Below are 17,257 nucleotides of genomic sequence, written 5' to 3' on the forward strand. Positions count from 1 at the left end.
GATTGAGGGCAAGCTAACATATAGACTGTATCTCTACACACACAAGTCTTCAAGTTTTACATGTTGACAGCAGGTCCGTCTGTAAACAGTAGTCAGGTGCCCAGTTTGAACACTCAAACAGGTCTTGCTTGCTAAAAGCATTCCTCCTGTTCATACTGGACATTTAGAGACCCCTTACCAACATGTTTCCGGTGTAAGACATGGGGGACAAATCCACAGTCCTAATTATGTACAAATTTATCTAAAGCAAATGCAAGGCTTTTTTCAGTCAAAGTGAATAGCTTCTAAAGTTGCATTCTTTTTAGGATTAAAGTCTGTCTTTTATGTTACTGTTCAAGTTAACACCATCTGTAGAGACAAAAGATGGGATTTCATATTAAACTATAACTGTAACCTTTGTCTAACTCAGACTGCTGGAGCCTCATATTAATATGATATAAACCTTGGAATATCTGTTTTTTTTAATGTTCATACTGGCACCTGACTAGTGTTTAAAGACCAACTTGGAAAACTGTCATCCTGTCCTTTTAACCTGTGGACCAAATAAGAAAAAGGAAAACATGTTAGCCCAGCAAAGCACAAATAAATATCTGGTTATGTTTTCACTATTTGATTTCATAAACAACTGTCAGTGTTGTTAAAATATAATCAAGCAATAACCTTAATTTAAACTGAAACACAGAATCAAAATAATATCAAAACAACAGTAATGTACTCACCTGGGAATCACTGTGCAACAGACACTTTCAACACCTTTTCAGTCTTGTGATCTTGATAATAACCTTTTAATTCCTATACCATTTTCAGCTCCCAGAAATGGATCAATCACACCTTTAGAGCGGCACCCCAGTATACACATACTGAGCTTTATCTGTGAACTTATTTTTATTTTGTTGATTTCACATCAGGAGCTATGTACACTGATTTGTACAACACAAGCCCCTCTTCTAACTAACTGCAGTTGGATTAAGGGGAGCATTTATTAGTTTTAAATTAAAGCCTACACTGAGTAATACCTTTTTACATTTTTAGGAGCTTTATTTCCACCTAGTCTGGAACTTGTGTAAGCTCAGCTGGCTGCTGTTTGACCTAAACATGGTTCCCACACACACTACTGCTGCTTGTGATTAGAATTCATTGTGTTGCTTTTAAAAAGGGACCCACAGTTTATTGTGCTATTTTGCATCGAAATTAGTCTCTACATATTTAAATTTTTGTGGCAAAGATAGCAATATTTCAATGTTTCCATCATAACTCTGACTGTTTTTTTTTTGTTTTTTTTTTGGAGGGGGGGTTAAACTTGAGTTTCTTTTCTTTTCTTTTTATGTTATTATGTTTATGTATAGTACTGCTTATGTTTTATAAGATGGATCTACAAGGGCAAAGATAACAACCTGACTGATGAGTCCATGTAAACATACAAACTATGATCTAATTTTATTTGAAATAAATTGTTCCTTCTCTTTATTGTGTCACATGTGACTGTTAATTTGTGCATTTTTCCCCCTGATGCTGATTTATCTAGTACCTGCCTCATGGTTTCAGTACAAGTACAATTGGAACAATCCTGCCACCTAGTGGGTGAAAATGAAAGAAGTTTAATTTCAACTGAAAAGCAGATGCAAGCAAATATTAGATATTTCTGATTTCTCGTATACTCCAGACATTATGTAGTTTAAAATATTTTATATATAGTACATAAAATCAGCTTTTTCATGTCACTGATTACAACAATTTCTAGATTGAGGGGAAATCATTTACAATTCACTAACGTGATTTTTACCAGACAATCACTATCTGTACCAGTCCATAATGAATATTCAGTTTGTACCAAAGCTGCAACTAAGTTATTTTTTATTATTCATTATGAATGTGCTGTTATGTCTCTGTTTAAATGGTCAGTAGTTTAGTACATAAAATGCTAGAAAACAATGGAAAAGTCCGTTTTTAACAGTTCAAAGCCAAATATCTTTATTTTATAAATATAAAAAACCTCAAATTTGATGACCTGAAACCACAGAATGTGTTAATATTTACCATAATAACATTTAATGATTTATCAATAATCAAAATTATTCTTATCTTTCTGTTGAGTGACCAACTGATTCATCAGCTGTTTTCATATCTAGTTTGTGCATCCATATAGCAGTCAGGGCCTTTTACAAATGGTTTATAGTGCACAGAAATAAGTACTACTGCGACAGATTTACATGATATAATTTACAGTCTTATGAGGGAGAATAATTTTCAAATTGCAAAGATTATCTGACAGGGTTGTCTGTGAAATTCACGGCCAGATTTGTCAGTAGCAGCAGCAGCTCTGTAGAAGAAAAAAAAAGAAAAAGAAACTCACTATCAGAGAAACATGCATTAATAATTCAGTATTCATTTTAAGCTGTGTCTATCTAACAGTATTAGGGAATCATTTTCTTAAATAGGACAACTGACGCTGTAATCATGCTTTTGTTGCACATATTTATTCTCACCCATCGCCCATTGCACCGTTCAGATTGTTTTATGCAGTACTTCTTCCAGCCAGCAGATGCCATAAATGGCAGGTCAACGACTGAATATACCTCAATGGCAATCTGGATGAGTACCAGGGGGACCGTTTCTGTGTATTAGGCCACAGTAATGGTCCATAATGCTGATGATAAGAGAGTGCCTCTGTACCTGTTGGAGCTCAGAGGATGTAAGCAGGGTGCAGGAAGTCTTTGGGGACAATGCCCACGGTGCCGTTCAGCTCGCCGACCCACCAGCCATAAATGTTGTACTCCTGGACCCAAAATGAACAAATAAAAAATGGTAAGTCTCGGGGGGTGTCAAGAACAAGTAAACAAAGCAGGATAAAGCATCAGTCTCACATTTTTATTTGATTTTAACATAAGGTTTATTATTAACACAAGAACAACCATATGAGTGATTTGAACTGCGATTACACTGTATGTGGCCTCTGTCCTTTTCAATAGCTGATAAAATAGTAAAGTTAAAATGCTCTTGTTCTGTATAAACTCAAATAAATAAATAAACTCAAAGAACCCACTCACAAAAAAAGCCATGTGCAATATCCTAATAGGCTCTGGGGTGCATTAACCTGCAGGGTTTTCATTAAAAAATGGGTAAACAAGACAATCGAGACAGTGAGTGTCTAAAATAAAACAGCTTTTGTAACTGCTGAAAAGCAATAACCGGTTTTCCCAGACTAATTATAACAAGACTAAATTTTGTGCTGTGATTAAAAGAAAGAGAAACAGGATTTGAATTTCAATTTCAAATCGAGTCATTTTTATTTATATATTTTACAAATTTGCCTCTAGGAGCTTTACAACCTGACACCCTCTCTAAGGAAAAACTCTCCCAAAGAACCCTTGAAGGAAAAAAAATATGAGGTGTGTGTGTAGAAATATACATAATACTATTCACATTTAATTAAATTCACCGTAATTCAGCTCATAAAACCTAAAAAGGGGAAACTGAATCTCATGTTGAGACAATTTTATCAGTTTCATATCACCATAAATAAAAACCTGTAGGATTTCTTTGACAGCTGATAAAATACAATAAGCAACTTTAGGAAATTAATTTGAACATTTGGACATTTTTATCTGTAGACCAAACAATTGGGGTTAAAAAGATATCTTGATAGAATAAAGATAAATTAAGGTGTTTCTTATTATTGAACACAACCACTTGACTTTGTTCACAATACCATAAAACTCCTGGTTTTAAAAAGTCCTTCCTGAGCTAAAATGAAGGAAAGATAGTATCTTCAAGGAGGATATTGAAAATGTAATTTTAACACATTGAGCTGCTGTCATTTAGGCTATAAATAAATGTCACTCTTTTTTAATATAAGGTTTAATTATTGTTGCATGAAAAGATTGAAAAGTTACATTTGTGTTAAGACTTTTTGGAAGTGTCAAAATCAGTTGGATCAAATTGTGAGATTTTGTTTCATTTCAAGATCACTGGAACAATCTAAAAAAAATCAATACAGCCCAGATACACAATCAGTTAATGCTCTGTTAAATAATCAAGACATTAATTTGAAGTGAAAATATTCTGTAGTTATTGTTCATTTACAAAGAGTACAACACATTTTCCACTCTTTTTCTGTATCTAAAATCAGAATTTTGTGAATCCAAATTTCAGCCCTCTCACTGAAATAACAGTACATTCAATCTCTGCTTTAAACGTTTTAGGAACTTGAGATACATCAGCCACCACACAGCAGTTGGGCTTTAACTAGATCTGTACTAGATCAATATTTGACCAGAGACCAGAGGGGAGTTAAAGCCCTGAGCAGAGGAGCAGAGGAGGCACCAGCCGGCCGTCATTTTCCCCCCGTCCTGATGGAGTGGAGAGAGCCTGGCCCCCTCATTTCTCCCTCTTCTCCAACAGATTGAGAATGGCTGCGTGAACATTTCATCTCTACGCTGAGGAGATGATGAAACACTCTACTACTCAAATGCATGTATTACATGCAAGCAAGCACATGAACACAGACACATACCTAAAAGTTTGGTGTTGGTGTTTGGTGTTGAGGTCTTACGTGTTCACTTCTTGCTTTTGCAGGTTCTGGTTTTAAAAACACACACACACACACGGTCTGACAATGATGAATGGCATTTTGTCAACAGTTCAGCCAATCATCCCGACTTGACACCTCTCTCCAGCCAGAAGAATGAGGCCTGCAGCTAATGAGTGGTGTTTGGACAGGAAGGAGGGATGGATCACTTAGAAAGTGATAAACCACAAGACTCAAGTGTTCTCACAGCACAAACAGGTAGCCACAATGAGAAGATTGTCCATCATCCTCATCGTTTTCCCCTATGAACCTCACTGATAGCTCTGACTGGGACGCTCCAGTGTGTTTGGCTCTCTGACAAACTCTGACTGACAATTCGCTGTGTGTTTGAGCTCATCACGCAGGGGGAAAGTTAAGTCCGAAATGGTCTTTTTATGCTCCCCATAAGACTGCAGAGGGAAAAGCCTGGTTGCGGAAAGCTGGCTCTGGTTCCCATTCGAGAGGGGACGTGAACAGCACAGGAGAAGAGGGGAGACAGACGGTTGGGGGGGGGGCATCGCAGAGAGGGAGCAAAACAGTTTTTCTCTCCCTTGGGGGCGTCGCAGCACTATTCCACCAACCGTAGTGACAGAGAGTTTTATTTATCTCCGCGGCCCATCTGTGCAGTCGGTCTCAAATTCTCCCCGAGAAAGGTCTTTTGGATTATCAGCGCCGCCATTTTAATACAACTGCTACATCACAGAGTGGGTGCCAATGGCAGTGGAAGTCTGTCAGGCGTGCAGAGTCCATCTTCCTCATACTTGAAATGGGTTCATCCAGAGTACACCTGCTGTAATAGGGACATTCCAAGAGGCGTGGAGAGTAAATTATCCAAATGACAAAAACTACGCTAACTCCTCAATGTCCTCTTCCTTCTGTTTGTTTTCCTCTTTCTTGTCTTATACGTTGATTTGTTTTTGTGTGATTTTGCATCTGAAGCTTGGGGTTGGAGCAAAGAACAGGCGTATTTTGGCTCATTGTGGCACTGTGAGTGATTGGACAAGTTGTTAAGTATTCATCTGAAATGGAAGATGTTCCCCTCCGAGATGCTCTGGAGTGAGAAAAATCAAAGTGTGCCTGAGAGGCTGAGTTCTGGGAAATGTCTAGTTTTATCCCCATTAACAAGCTGTAGCAGGATACACAGTGTGAATGTGAGAGGTGACACATATCAGAGCCTGTGTTTGCTGCAACCTGGATGCAGATCAAATTGACTGTTGTGTGTGGAGCAGAGGGAGGAGAGGGGGGCCAAACAGCGCCGTGTCGTGGCGGCTGCGGCGCGTTGACTCGTTAACCTCCCGGTGACTCCTCCGCTGAGAGAGCGGGGAATGAGCGTGGGCGGGGCTGGTGCTGGGAGCAGGTTGCCATGACAACACCTGCAGTGTACCGGCGCGATCGTTTATTTACCACTCAGGGGGCTGGCTAATGGTGGCATTCTGATGGGCCCATCGCTCATGTTCCCCGACCGGAGGACGGATTGACAACTACCCATGCCTGAAGCGGGGAGAAGGTGAGTCGAGGGTGGTTGGATGCGGTGAAAAAACGACGGGTGAGGCAGGTGTCGTATCACGCCACCACCATGTACCTAAACAAAACACAGCTTTAATATTTCCCAATATACGCCTTTAGAAAATGCACCTTTTGTTGGTGAAATTCTGTAGAAATCCTGACTGCATGTCCTCTTCCTTTACTATTTTCCTTTCTCAAAAACACACACACACACACACACACAGTCCCAGATGAAACACACAATCCCAAATGCATACAAACTAGGGGGAGTGCTAATAAGCCTGACACATGAGGCATCTTTCCTCGGCCACCAGCTGACTGAGGCAGGCCTTGGGCGTGATGGAGCGCAGGAAGTCTCTCATTGCCCTGCTGCTGAACCCGCCGCCTGGGTGTTACAATCTCTCCCTCCCACCCTCCTTCCCCATCTCCATCCCCCTCCCTCCTTTTCTCCTATTCCTCTCTTTCCATCTCTCCTGTATCAGCCTTTCTGCTTGCATCCTCGCTGTTTTTTTTTCCTTTCTCTTTCTCCTCTACATAGACTCATCAGATACACTGCAGTTCCTCCATCACTGGTCACTCTAACAAAGAAACATGAACACCTAAGCCATATTCTGTAATCTGCAATCAGGTTAGCGAGCCCTGCTCACTTGCTCACACAGGTACACTTCACGGATGACCTGATAATACCTGAAACTGAGGGGGAAAATACTTATTTTTGAGAGGTGGTAAGGATTCTGTGCCAAAAAAAATCTTGCTGAAGTCCATCTAGAAATATGGACGATAATTCTGCACAACCAGAGATCGAAATGGCTACTTAGTGTCCGTTTTTTTCCAAGTGGGCTTTTAATTAAATCAGTGAATTGGCTTCAAATTGGAAACATGACAGAGCATGAGAACGTTTGAAAATATCTCAGGGACGATGAGATTTAATAAAAAGAAAACCTACTCGCTCCTTTCTAATGCACGCCTGGGATTACAGATAGCTCCTTAACTTAATAGCAATTTAAAGTGGATTTGTGTATGCCACTGAGTGTCTGTAATGATGGCTGTTTACGCCGCCCCTCATTTATAATAATTAAGCAGAATGGATTGGGGGTGGGTTGCTCGGACACGGTTCTGGGCTATTGGCTTGGGCTGAATAATGACCTACTGTAGTTGACCGGGGGATGACCGCTGCCTCCTGCATGACCCCAAACCCCAGACTCACCCCCTGCTACTCTGGGTGGTAAATAGGATGTCTTGCCTGTCTATAGCGTCTTGGTGTCTATGGCCACAATAGCAGCTAGGGGTCTTTAAATGGGTGTGTGACAGAGAAAAGGAGAAAGGAGAGGGGGGACAGGGTTCACACAAAAGAATAAAGGGATCCCCCCTCTTTGTCTATCTTGCTTGACTTTTCCCATCTGATTGTTTGCCCACTTTTCCTTTTCTTCAGCTGCATTCAGTCAGAGTGACCTGCAGGCAGCAGACTAAACCAGCTTGTAAAACAGAAGAAGTCTGTTATGACCCTGAATGAAAACTACTCACAGGTAGCTTGGATAGAATATAGGTGACCAGTTAAACACAAAATTAGTTTTTCTTATTCAAAGTTTTCATATCAAATTTAGCATTTTTTGGAGGCTATAAATCACAGCAAGCAAATTTATAAGGCTGTAAATCAGCTTTCTTGTGTAAATCGTCTTGTTCTGCTGCCACAAACTGCCACAAGGTGTCAGTGGTGTCCATGTTCTCATTGTCTCTAACAAGCAGCTGCAGCTGAACACTTTGGCCAAAGGTAAAGTGACGCTCTCCTTTAGGAGATGCACCCGATTGGCTGGCCCCGTCTCCCTCTCTCTCTGTGTTTTGGTTGGACAACAGGCGGAGGAAGAGAGGTGAGCAGGGCGAGGGGGAGAAAGAGGAAGAGGTGGCAGCAGCGCTTGCCAGAGTTTTAAGGACCCTGGATCGGTTTGTGCCATAAATCTCTTCCCACTCCATCCCGCCGTTCTCCATGAGTGCCTGTGGGAATACAGGAATGTGACAGCTGACCTGTAGAGCCCATGTCTTTTGATTCTGGATACATAAATTAGAGGGCAAGAATGCAGGACAACCTTATGGTTTAGTGTGGGACATGGCTGACAATGTATACAGGCATTACACATGTCAGGGAGAAGAGAAACAATAGCTTTTAGCCACTGTGATAAATTAGTCCCATATTGTAACAATACATTGTAAATCTTATAACAAATTCCCCTTTGCATGTTACAGGATAAGCAGCAGTTTAGATCCTCCTGATGCAGTGGAAATGTGTGTGAAACATCTCAACAATTTAAATCAAGTTAAAAAATCTGAGAGCGTGATATTGCAAAAAATCTGGCTTGCCAGTATTTGTCATCACACACTAAAATGTCAGTGTAAAGCCATAATGCGCATTAGAAAAATGCAAGCTCTCAGAAATGAAATGCCAGAGCAAAAATCACAAGATGGATTTCACGGTGTGTTTCTACCTCATGTATCAGCGAGCCGAGCATCGACATCAAGCTCTGCGGAAAGCAAGTTAGGCATCGCTGAAACCAGCAGCAGAGGCGCGCTACGAGATTAATTCTCTTGAACTAATGGGATTCATATGAGTTGTGAGGTTCCTAATTTATTTACTTTGTCAGTGATACACAGATATGCACGCACACACAGCAACACATGTACACACAAGGGAAAAAAACACAAATACAGTAAAAATGCCCCCACTTTACAGTAAGTGAGAGATCAATAATGATGGATGAGGGCCTTTTATACAATCGGCATGTTCTCCTCAGTTCACAGCCATATGACACCATGCCTGTGGCTATCCCATTCTGCACTTCAGCAGTCAATCACATCCCAGCTTTAAAAATAACAGTTTGTTAGCACCATTGATTTAGCACTTAGAGCGTGTCCTTATTACCTTGTAATTATGGTCAGTGTTGACATAACAGCACAGACAACCAGGCCTCCCACCCTCTAAGAAAATTTATGGGCCCTGGTTTTATTACGGCCATTTCATGTGTCTGGGTCCCCAGTTAAGCGACAGACTTGAGTTCTAGCCAAGGGCCCGTATTTCACTCATCGAGGTCAGGGTTCTCAGGAATCCCCCGTAAAACTGAACGGCCGAAGGGGCCTGCGTGTACACACAGAAGACACAGGGAAGCCCTCCCCAAGGGCTCATTAAAATAAATAGCCGATTACAAGCCATAATCCAAATAATACTATTCATGAGGGAAATGTGATGCTATTAGGACGCAAAATGGGACACAGGTGGAGTACTGTCGTCACACAAAACCAAACATTCAGAAGCCGACCGGAGATCACCTCTGAATTATTTACAACCTGACCCTCACTTTAAATCCATTAGAAGATAGTTAGAATACTCTCTCATAGTCTGTCACTGTGTTATGACTTCAGCATCCAGCTTGACAAAACAAAAGTAATCTGTGTCATTAAGATTGCGAGATACTATGAACCCAAGTCTTGCTTCCAACCTGGACATAGTTTGCTTTTAAGGTCTCCAGTGAGATGGTAATCTGATCCATACAGTGAAAAGTAATACACTGGGCAGGGCTGAGGCTGTTCGAGGAGGATCTGTAGCACAGAGCCAGGTCCCCATTGTTTCCCCAAGTACACTGCCTTTGTCATCCTTACTTGAAAAATGGACATGGCTGTTTTGACATTTTCCCCTATCAACCAGCACACACAGACAGAGGAGGCTGGCATCTCATTAATCTGGCACTGCCAAGAGAACCTCAATTAAAAGTCCATCTTGTGTGAAAAGCACATTACACCTGTGCCACATGTGCTGTTATAAACAAAAGGCTCATATTTCTTCAACAAAAACCGAGTTTGTTTATATAACTAAAACACTGACGTCTCTAATTTACAAAAAAACATGATCAAACACTGCTCAAAAATAAAATATTACACATAATTAAAATTCAGTTTCTCCATCTGCTAATAAAAGATGCAAAAAATCATGAAGTTTGAATACTTAATTTCTCAATCTCTGCCGTATAATTACTACCAAAAAGACTGAATATAGTGTCATTTCTTCCTCCCACCGCTCTTCAGATAATTTAACCTAAACACAGAACATGACGATTCAATTTCAAGCCGACCAATAGCAACAGTCTGGGAACAAGCCGCTTGTACACAGCAGAGTAAAAGTGCCCAAATTACAAGCCATTGATTTCCAGTAGGGTGGCTTTTCACTGGTAGATACTCTGCATGTAACTACAAGATGGCCATAAAACACAAGGAAATAGATTGGGAGAAAAGAGCTGAGATGCAAGATAGCTTCACCTGCAGTTTATGTCAAACAGAAAGGAAGAGCCTCGCATGGCTGCCTACTCAATTAACCCCTGTGATAGAGGCTCCGTAATGAACAACAGCACCATTACGCAGCACCCGAATGGTGCTTCACCCTAGTGGCCCGGGAATAGACAATGCCACTGTTGGTGCTTCTCTGCTGCATCAAGATACAAGTGCTCACTAACAAAGGAATTTAGATGTTGGGGATATCAGCATGTTGGGGAAGTAAATGAGGACAAAGCGATTACTGGAGCTGATGTTGTTTAACCCTTAAATAATTACACATTTTACACATCTGCATCTACTGTAATTGCTCCTGTAATTATGTCTATGAGTCAAGGGTGCTGTCGGGAATGGTTCCTATTAGAGATGAAAGGCAGAGCAGTTATCTCTCTTTAAAGTGACCATGAGATGTGTGTCCAGAAACCATCGAAATCTGAGGAAAGTTTAAATAACCTCTTGGGTTATTGTTGCTGATGGTAATGCTGACCTTGCTAATGACGTAGATGAGATCTCCTCTCTGGAAGGTCAGCTCGTCTGGCTCATCGGCCTGGCAATCCCATAAACCCTGGTAGTAGTTAGCATAATCTGATGAAGAAGCTGAGAGGAAATGCAGAGAGCAAATTTAAATTAAAAACTAGACAATGGTTATTTTCACACATATAAGACAAAGACAGTTGATGTGAACTATTAAAGCTGGATATTGTCATTATTAGTAGAAGACTTTAATAAGGTTCTGACCTAGTTTGTTGTTCTTCTCACTGTTCTCATCCACCGCATCTGGGAAATCCTCCTCTAAATAAACAAAACACATTTAACATTTATCTTTGTCAGACTTAACTTTTATGAGCAGGAAGCATTTTTTAACTAGATATCAGGACCCAAATGTTTTAATTGTATTATTTAACAGGAAAAAATTAGTGTTGAGAAGATTTCTTTTGTCTCACACATTAAGGACAAATGTCTTGTAAGACAAAGCATAATAATAAAACAAAACAAACAAAAAATGAATAGAAAAGATCATCAGGCAATTTCTGATGCATCTCCATGTGACACAAGTAGTTTATTTTTCTTTTACCAGACTGAACTTCTCGATGATCAGTTTGATGGGAAAAGTTGAAGGAAAAAAGAGGCTGTCTTTAAGGCACGCGGAGGCGGACGTGTCATCGACTGTGGGGCGTGGCACCCGGTGGTCTGAGAGGTGACATAGTGATATGCCTGCCCTCTGTCTCCCACATCCATCCTTAACACTAGCAGGCTGACAGCAATGCCACAACCCAGCAACACTATCCACCTTCCAGCACAACCTGCGCCTCTGCTTCCAGGAAGAGCAGGAAGGACGACACACACCCACACAAATACACACATACTGTATATCCACCACATGCATATTTGTGATCATGTGTACAGTTTGTGTTTGGATGCAGAGAGTTTCTTGTGTCTATATGTGAGGTGTCTCTTTCCCTCCTGCTTTTCTTTGTCGAGCACACACCCAGTGACTGGCACTTTCAGGTTGCTATGCTATTTCAAGACCAAAGTTACTCATATTTTATTTAACATGCAAAAAAGAAAATTATGCATATTCACAGCTTTCCTGACAAACATGAAAGGGAATTTTATTTTTGTTTGCAAACAATCCAAACATTTGTTCAGCGCTCTTCAACTGCTGTAGAGAGGAGCATCCTTCAGTCAAGAGGCCACCGTTATGGGCCAACGGTTTCTATATCAAAGTGATTTAATTTTCCAGTCAATAAAATCAGTCATCAGCACCAGAGCCAATACCACCAACGCTGCAGTCTGCCTGCAACTGAGCCATGTTCAGAGTTTCACTCCGACAAAACAGAGGGAGCTCATCACTTAGAAAATGATGCTTCAGTCAAACTCTGCATTTCATCACTTGTTTGCCTATTGCACTGCAAGGTGCAACTCACAAGGGTGCAATTTAGCAAATTCTTCATATTTTCCAGACATTCAATGTTAACAACCTTAGGGAAATAATGTTAAACTTGAATGGCAACTCTTGAAAAGTAATGTTAAATATTAATGTAAATAATAGATCAGGGCTGGGTGATATGTCTGAAAATATTAGCATGATAAAAATGTCCCTGTCAGTCGATAGTGATAATCATCATGATAAATGTCATATCATTATTTCTTTTAAGTTTTAAGGCTGCTTTTTATTCCAGAGTGAAAGAAACTTGACAGTTAATTGTTGTTTTAAACTTTTCCTTATGGTCAGAACATGACAAATATGGAACACATGGAACACTTTACAAATTTGAGTTTGTTGTTTGAGAGAAATAACTGTAATGATAAAATCTAACCTAAGTGATCTAAAATCTAACTTGCAAATTGCACACCTCTATTCCTGAGACTTGACTGGAAGTTTGTGGTTCATTTCTGTGCATGCTACCTAAGCCTGAAAATTAATTATATCAAACATTTATCAACCATGCTGGGAAATTCTATCATTTTATATCTCAATAATTATTGTCATTGTTTTATTGCCCAGCCCTACAATAAATGAAGTAAAGTCTAACAAATTCACATAATACAGTAATGATAATACAATATTTGTTGAGAAAAGAAGATTCTTTAAATACAAACACAAGCAGATTTCCTCGTTTTGCAAAGCTGATCAATGAAAATAACCATATGAATCTAATAATTTAACAGTATCTAATCACTGTGTAGAATCTGAAAGTGAGCAAAGAGAGGTGCAGAATGATTGATAAGTGAAGGGGTGAGAAAGTGAACGAAAGAGCCCGTCATTCGATATGCCATCTGTGGTCAGGGTCTGTACCTCTTCCCAGATGGCTTTGAACGCCAGCATGACAGTCTGAAGACTGATTTCCCTCTCACCAGTGATTTTGGCAAAGGTAATGTACTCACGGAGTGAAACAGAATCTTGATGTATCTTATTTAATAGAAACAGTGATGGACGATGGCCCTGAGAAGATCGGATCACCCCTTTTGTCCTTCTCGGGATCTTGTAGCCACCCTGACACATGGATCTGTCTACCCCTCAGCAGAAACTCACACACACACACTGTTCTTCTCGCAGCAATTCTCAATCAAACTCTAATTTCTATTAAACATGTGACATTAAGAGCTCCAGAACTATTTTAAGCCCTGAGAGATGCAGTTTTTACTCCCTTTCAACTAAATTGCTGTTGCTAGGCAATTTTAGCCAAAACTCTGCTTAGTGGATTGAATCGTAGGCTATTTGTTGCCTGGCAACATTAGCTAATTGGACATTCTATGACAGAGCATTCAGAACGACCCCGCTCTTGCTGATTTCAACAACATAGCTGTTTCTCAGTGAGATAAGGACAGAGACCAGAGGAAGCTGATTTCCAGTCAGTGTAAGTAGAATCTTCCCCTTCCTGCCCTGTGTGGCTCTGCAGCAGCCACCCCAGTCCTGACAAGCTTATTAGTGTTGCTTGATTTAAAATGAGTGATCAGTCTGGCTGTAGTGGTGATAGGGAGGCACCTGGCAACACAAATTTCACAGCCAGGGAAGATCATCACAAATATTTCTTGTTGCAAAAATCCCTTAGGGCTCGAGTGTGTGTGAGGCAGAACGTCTGTGTCTATTTGTCTGACTGAGTATCATGAGGGTTTGTGTGTGCAGCACCTTCCTGTCTATTTATCTGTGTGTGGGTGGGTGCTGGTGCATCTCTGCATGTGAGGTAACCACATCCTCATACCTGGCAGCACCTCATAGATATCCTCGTCCTCCTCGTCGACCTCCCCCATCTCCTGCCCTCCTCTGTGTTTGGCGCTCTGAGAGACCCGGCCAGCACCTGGCCCTGGCGGGGGAGGGCCAGTCACCCCTTCAATGTCATCATAGGTCTCCTCTTCCTCCTCCTCGTCGTCATCACAAGGGATGAAGCTGGAGCTGAGATCTATGAAGGGAGGAGAGACAACGTGATGGGCGGCGTTAGTGTCAAAATGGAGCACAGCGTGACACAAAAGACACACACATGCATTAAAAGGTAAAGTAAGAGAAATGTTCGAAGGGTCTTGACTGCACAACAGGCGAGGACATGTGCCATATAGCAGCAGTAACAACACTGGAAGCTTGAATTCAAGCTGCACATAATGATTACTCTTTTGTATAATCTATTCATGTGTTTTCAAATTTTTCAAAGATGCAATTAATTGTTGAGTCTACAAAATGTCTGAAATAGTGAAAAACGGCTATTTCTTTTTTCAGAGAGCCCGAGGTGACATCCTCAAATCACTCATACTCAATTTGCAATTATTTAAAACAAAGAGTAGAAAAATTCACATTTGAGGAGTCGGAACCAGCAAGTGTTTGGCTTCTTTGCTCAATAAATTACTTAAATAATCTGTTCAGGGTCTCTACAGGGTTCACTGAGTTAAATGTAAGACTTTTAAAGACATTTTAAAACCACTTGGTATGAAATGTAATGCCTGTTTCACTGGCCAAAGTATGAAGGGTATAAACCAGGTGGGACAATAAGAGGCAGAATTATTTATCAAGTGCATGATTTTCTTTTTTACATTTATATAATATTTTTGTACTTCAGTGCTTTGTAGCAGCATTTAACAAAAATTCCTAAAAAAAAAAAAAAACTAATTCAAGATCCAGATATGAATTTTACATAAGGTCACAGGTCTGGGAATTTTCTTTTTTTTTTGCTAAAATCACAGACAATTGTACTACTGTCCATTTTCCGTCGATCCACTAATCTATAGACTGATTACTCTTTTTAGCTTAAGTCATGTATCCAGCTCTTTACTCACGTTACATGCCAGCCTCTCCCTCTCACATTTTCCTCATCTTTTCTCTATATAACTCTGTATTTTAAGATTCATACCATATAGCCCCATCTTTTGTTACCTGTCATATCCCCCCACCTCCCCACTGTCACTATCAAATAAAGGCAAAAGGCCAAAAGAAATAATCTATACAAAATAAAAGATCTAAAAATTAAAGGTGCCTGTTGCAATGCAAAAGTCAGCCTTGTTCTGAGGTAAAATCAGGAGACAAAAAGGTTAAAAATCATCTACATGGTCTGGATCAGACTGCATTTCGTAGTAAAGCCGGACTGGGAGGAAGTAAGACAAACTGCAGAGTGTCTGTTACTTCCCGCAAATCGGTGGCCCAGCCTGAGCCCATTTTAGAGTAGACGAGGCACGACTGCTCGCTCAGATGGAGGAGCCGTCTCATTGCAGGCGACTGGCCACTGCAACACAGGGTATCAGGTCCTCCGCCGTACACCAGCGGCCAAGCAGAAATCAATGTCACTGGAGGATAACCAGAACATCTACCAATCAATTTCCTGTAAGTTGGAATTCGGTAGGAGGGTTAGGGGAGGAGTGGTTGGGGGATGGAGGAGAACTAGAGCTACATGATGGTGCCCATGACATGGCGGATGACATGTTGAATGAGGAGACTCAGGACTCATGTTTTCGGCTGTGCAGTTGGTGATGGATTGGGTGGTTTTCATTCGAGTCAGAGATGATAAAAGGCTCCCTTTCACTTCTGACCTTTCTGCCCCTCAGAAACACAAGCAAACTTTGGTAGAAAAATTGAGAAAAAAGAAGGCTGGAAGGTTTACACTGCTTTAATCTTATTTATATTTCCAAAAATGAATTTGTCTCAACATGTGACATTTTCTATTACCCTCTATCCTTAAACTCTCGATTCAAATAAGGGCACAAAAAAAAATGGAGACGCAACAAAGCAAGGATCATTCTTCTGAAAAACTACATATACAATAGGTAAAAAAAGTAAAGGAGATGCTGGCTTACCTTTAAGTACAAAATTGATTTGATCTACCCATTCTCTGGCCTCTTGAGGGCTGCTGGCAGTGAACTAGAGGGACAGAGGGGGAAATAACCCTGCAATTATCATCAGCATCTAAGGATGCATTTATATAGGACATAAAGGTCTTGATTTTTCATCTTTGAGGCACAGAACAAATCTCTTCATAGCTGGCTAAGAATGAGATGAATAGAAAATTTTCTTTTTAAGAAAGCAGATCTAAAATAATCAGTTTTTAAAATATTTAATAAAGACACACTCCAAGTTGTAGTGACTGGGGAAACAGTATTATAAAGCTGCCAATGCACCATATAGACACGTTTATTAAATTCTGATACTATTTTGAACTCAAATGATGATGGAGTTCTGGAGCCATTGCAAATATCTGAAAGTAAATATATTAGATAATAATATATTGACAATATTTATTTATTTAAACATAATCACATATAAGGATACAACTAAGGATTATTTCAATGAATGACTAATGTCTAAATTGCAAAAATATTAAGTTAACTATTACAGGGGACTCACAAAACCAGCAAATATTCTCATCTGAAAAGGTTTTCACACTTTTGCTTAAATAATAACAACCACCAACCACCACAATTAATCAACTATAAAATAGCTTCAAGCTCATTTTGGTGTTGATCGACTTACAGATTAATAATTTCAGATCACATAACATGCACCAAGATATGTACAGAGCAGAACATTATTTAGGAGAAAAATACACTTGTCAGTGGATCTGAATTACTTCAAACATACAGTGCCTTTGGTATTTAGTGCAATTTCTTGTTACTCACTGGGCTGTAATTTAGATATTTTCATTTTTTTTAAAAAGAACAGTCTATCTATCAAACTATCTTCCTCCATCTGAATTCCCCCATACAAAATGTTATTTACTTTGATCTGTACAGGCTTGTTGTGGTGGGAATACCAACCTGGAAAGTCCGACGTCCATATGAAACAAGCTCAAAACAGGCATTTTTCTTGGAGTCTTTTCTCAGGTTGGTGGCCAGCTGCACACTGTAGTCACTGATATAGAAGGAGCCCTTTTGCTGTTTATCTGTGAG

At 40.1% G+C, this 17,257-nt stretch overlaps 1 protein-coding gene across 1 annotated transcript in view; it reads right to left on the reverse strand.

Moving 5' to 3' along the window:
* Positions 1–1,578: 1,578 nt before the first annotated feature.
* skap1 (src kinase associated phosphoprotein 1) overlaps positions 1,579–17,257 on the reverse strand; it is a 31,472-nt gene continuing 15,793 nt past the window's right edge. The window contains exons 7-13 of the mRNA XM_018689445.2: positions 17,126–17,250; positions 16,169–16,232; positions 14,095–14,292; positions 11,126–11,179; positions 10,875–10,984; positions 2,674–2,776; positions 1,579–2,320 (exon numbers count right to left, since the gene is read on the reverse strand). Of these exons, the coding sequence (XP_018544961.1) occupies positions 2,684–2,776; positions 10,875–10,984; positions 11,126–11,179; positions 14,095–14,292; positions 16,169–16,232; positions 17,126–17,250 (644 nt within the window). The 3' untranslated portion in view covers positions 1,579–2,320; positions 2,674–2,683. The remainder of the gene's footprint in view (positions 2,321–2,673; positions 2,777–10,874; positions 10,985–11,125; positions 11,180–14,094; positions 14,293–16,168; positions 16,233–17,125; positions 17,251–17,257) is intronic.

The sequence above is a fragment of the Lates calcarifer genome, linkage group LG23 (genome assembly GCF_001640805.2).
Source record: "Lates calcarifer isolate ASB-BC8 linkage group LG23, TLL_Latcal_v3, whole genome shotgun sequence".
Classification (NCBI taxonomy): domain Eukaryota; kingdom Metazoa; phylum Chordata; class Actinopteri; family Centropomidae; genus Lates; species Lates calcarifer.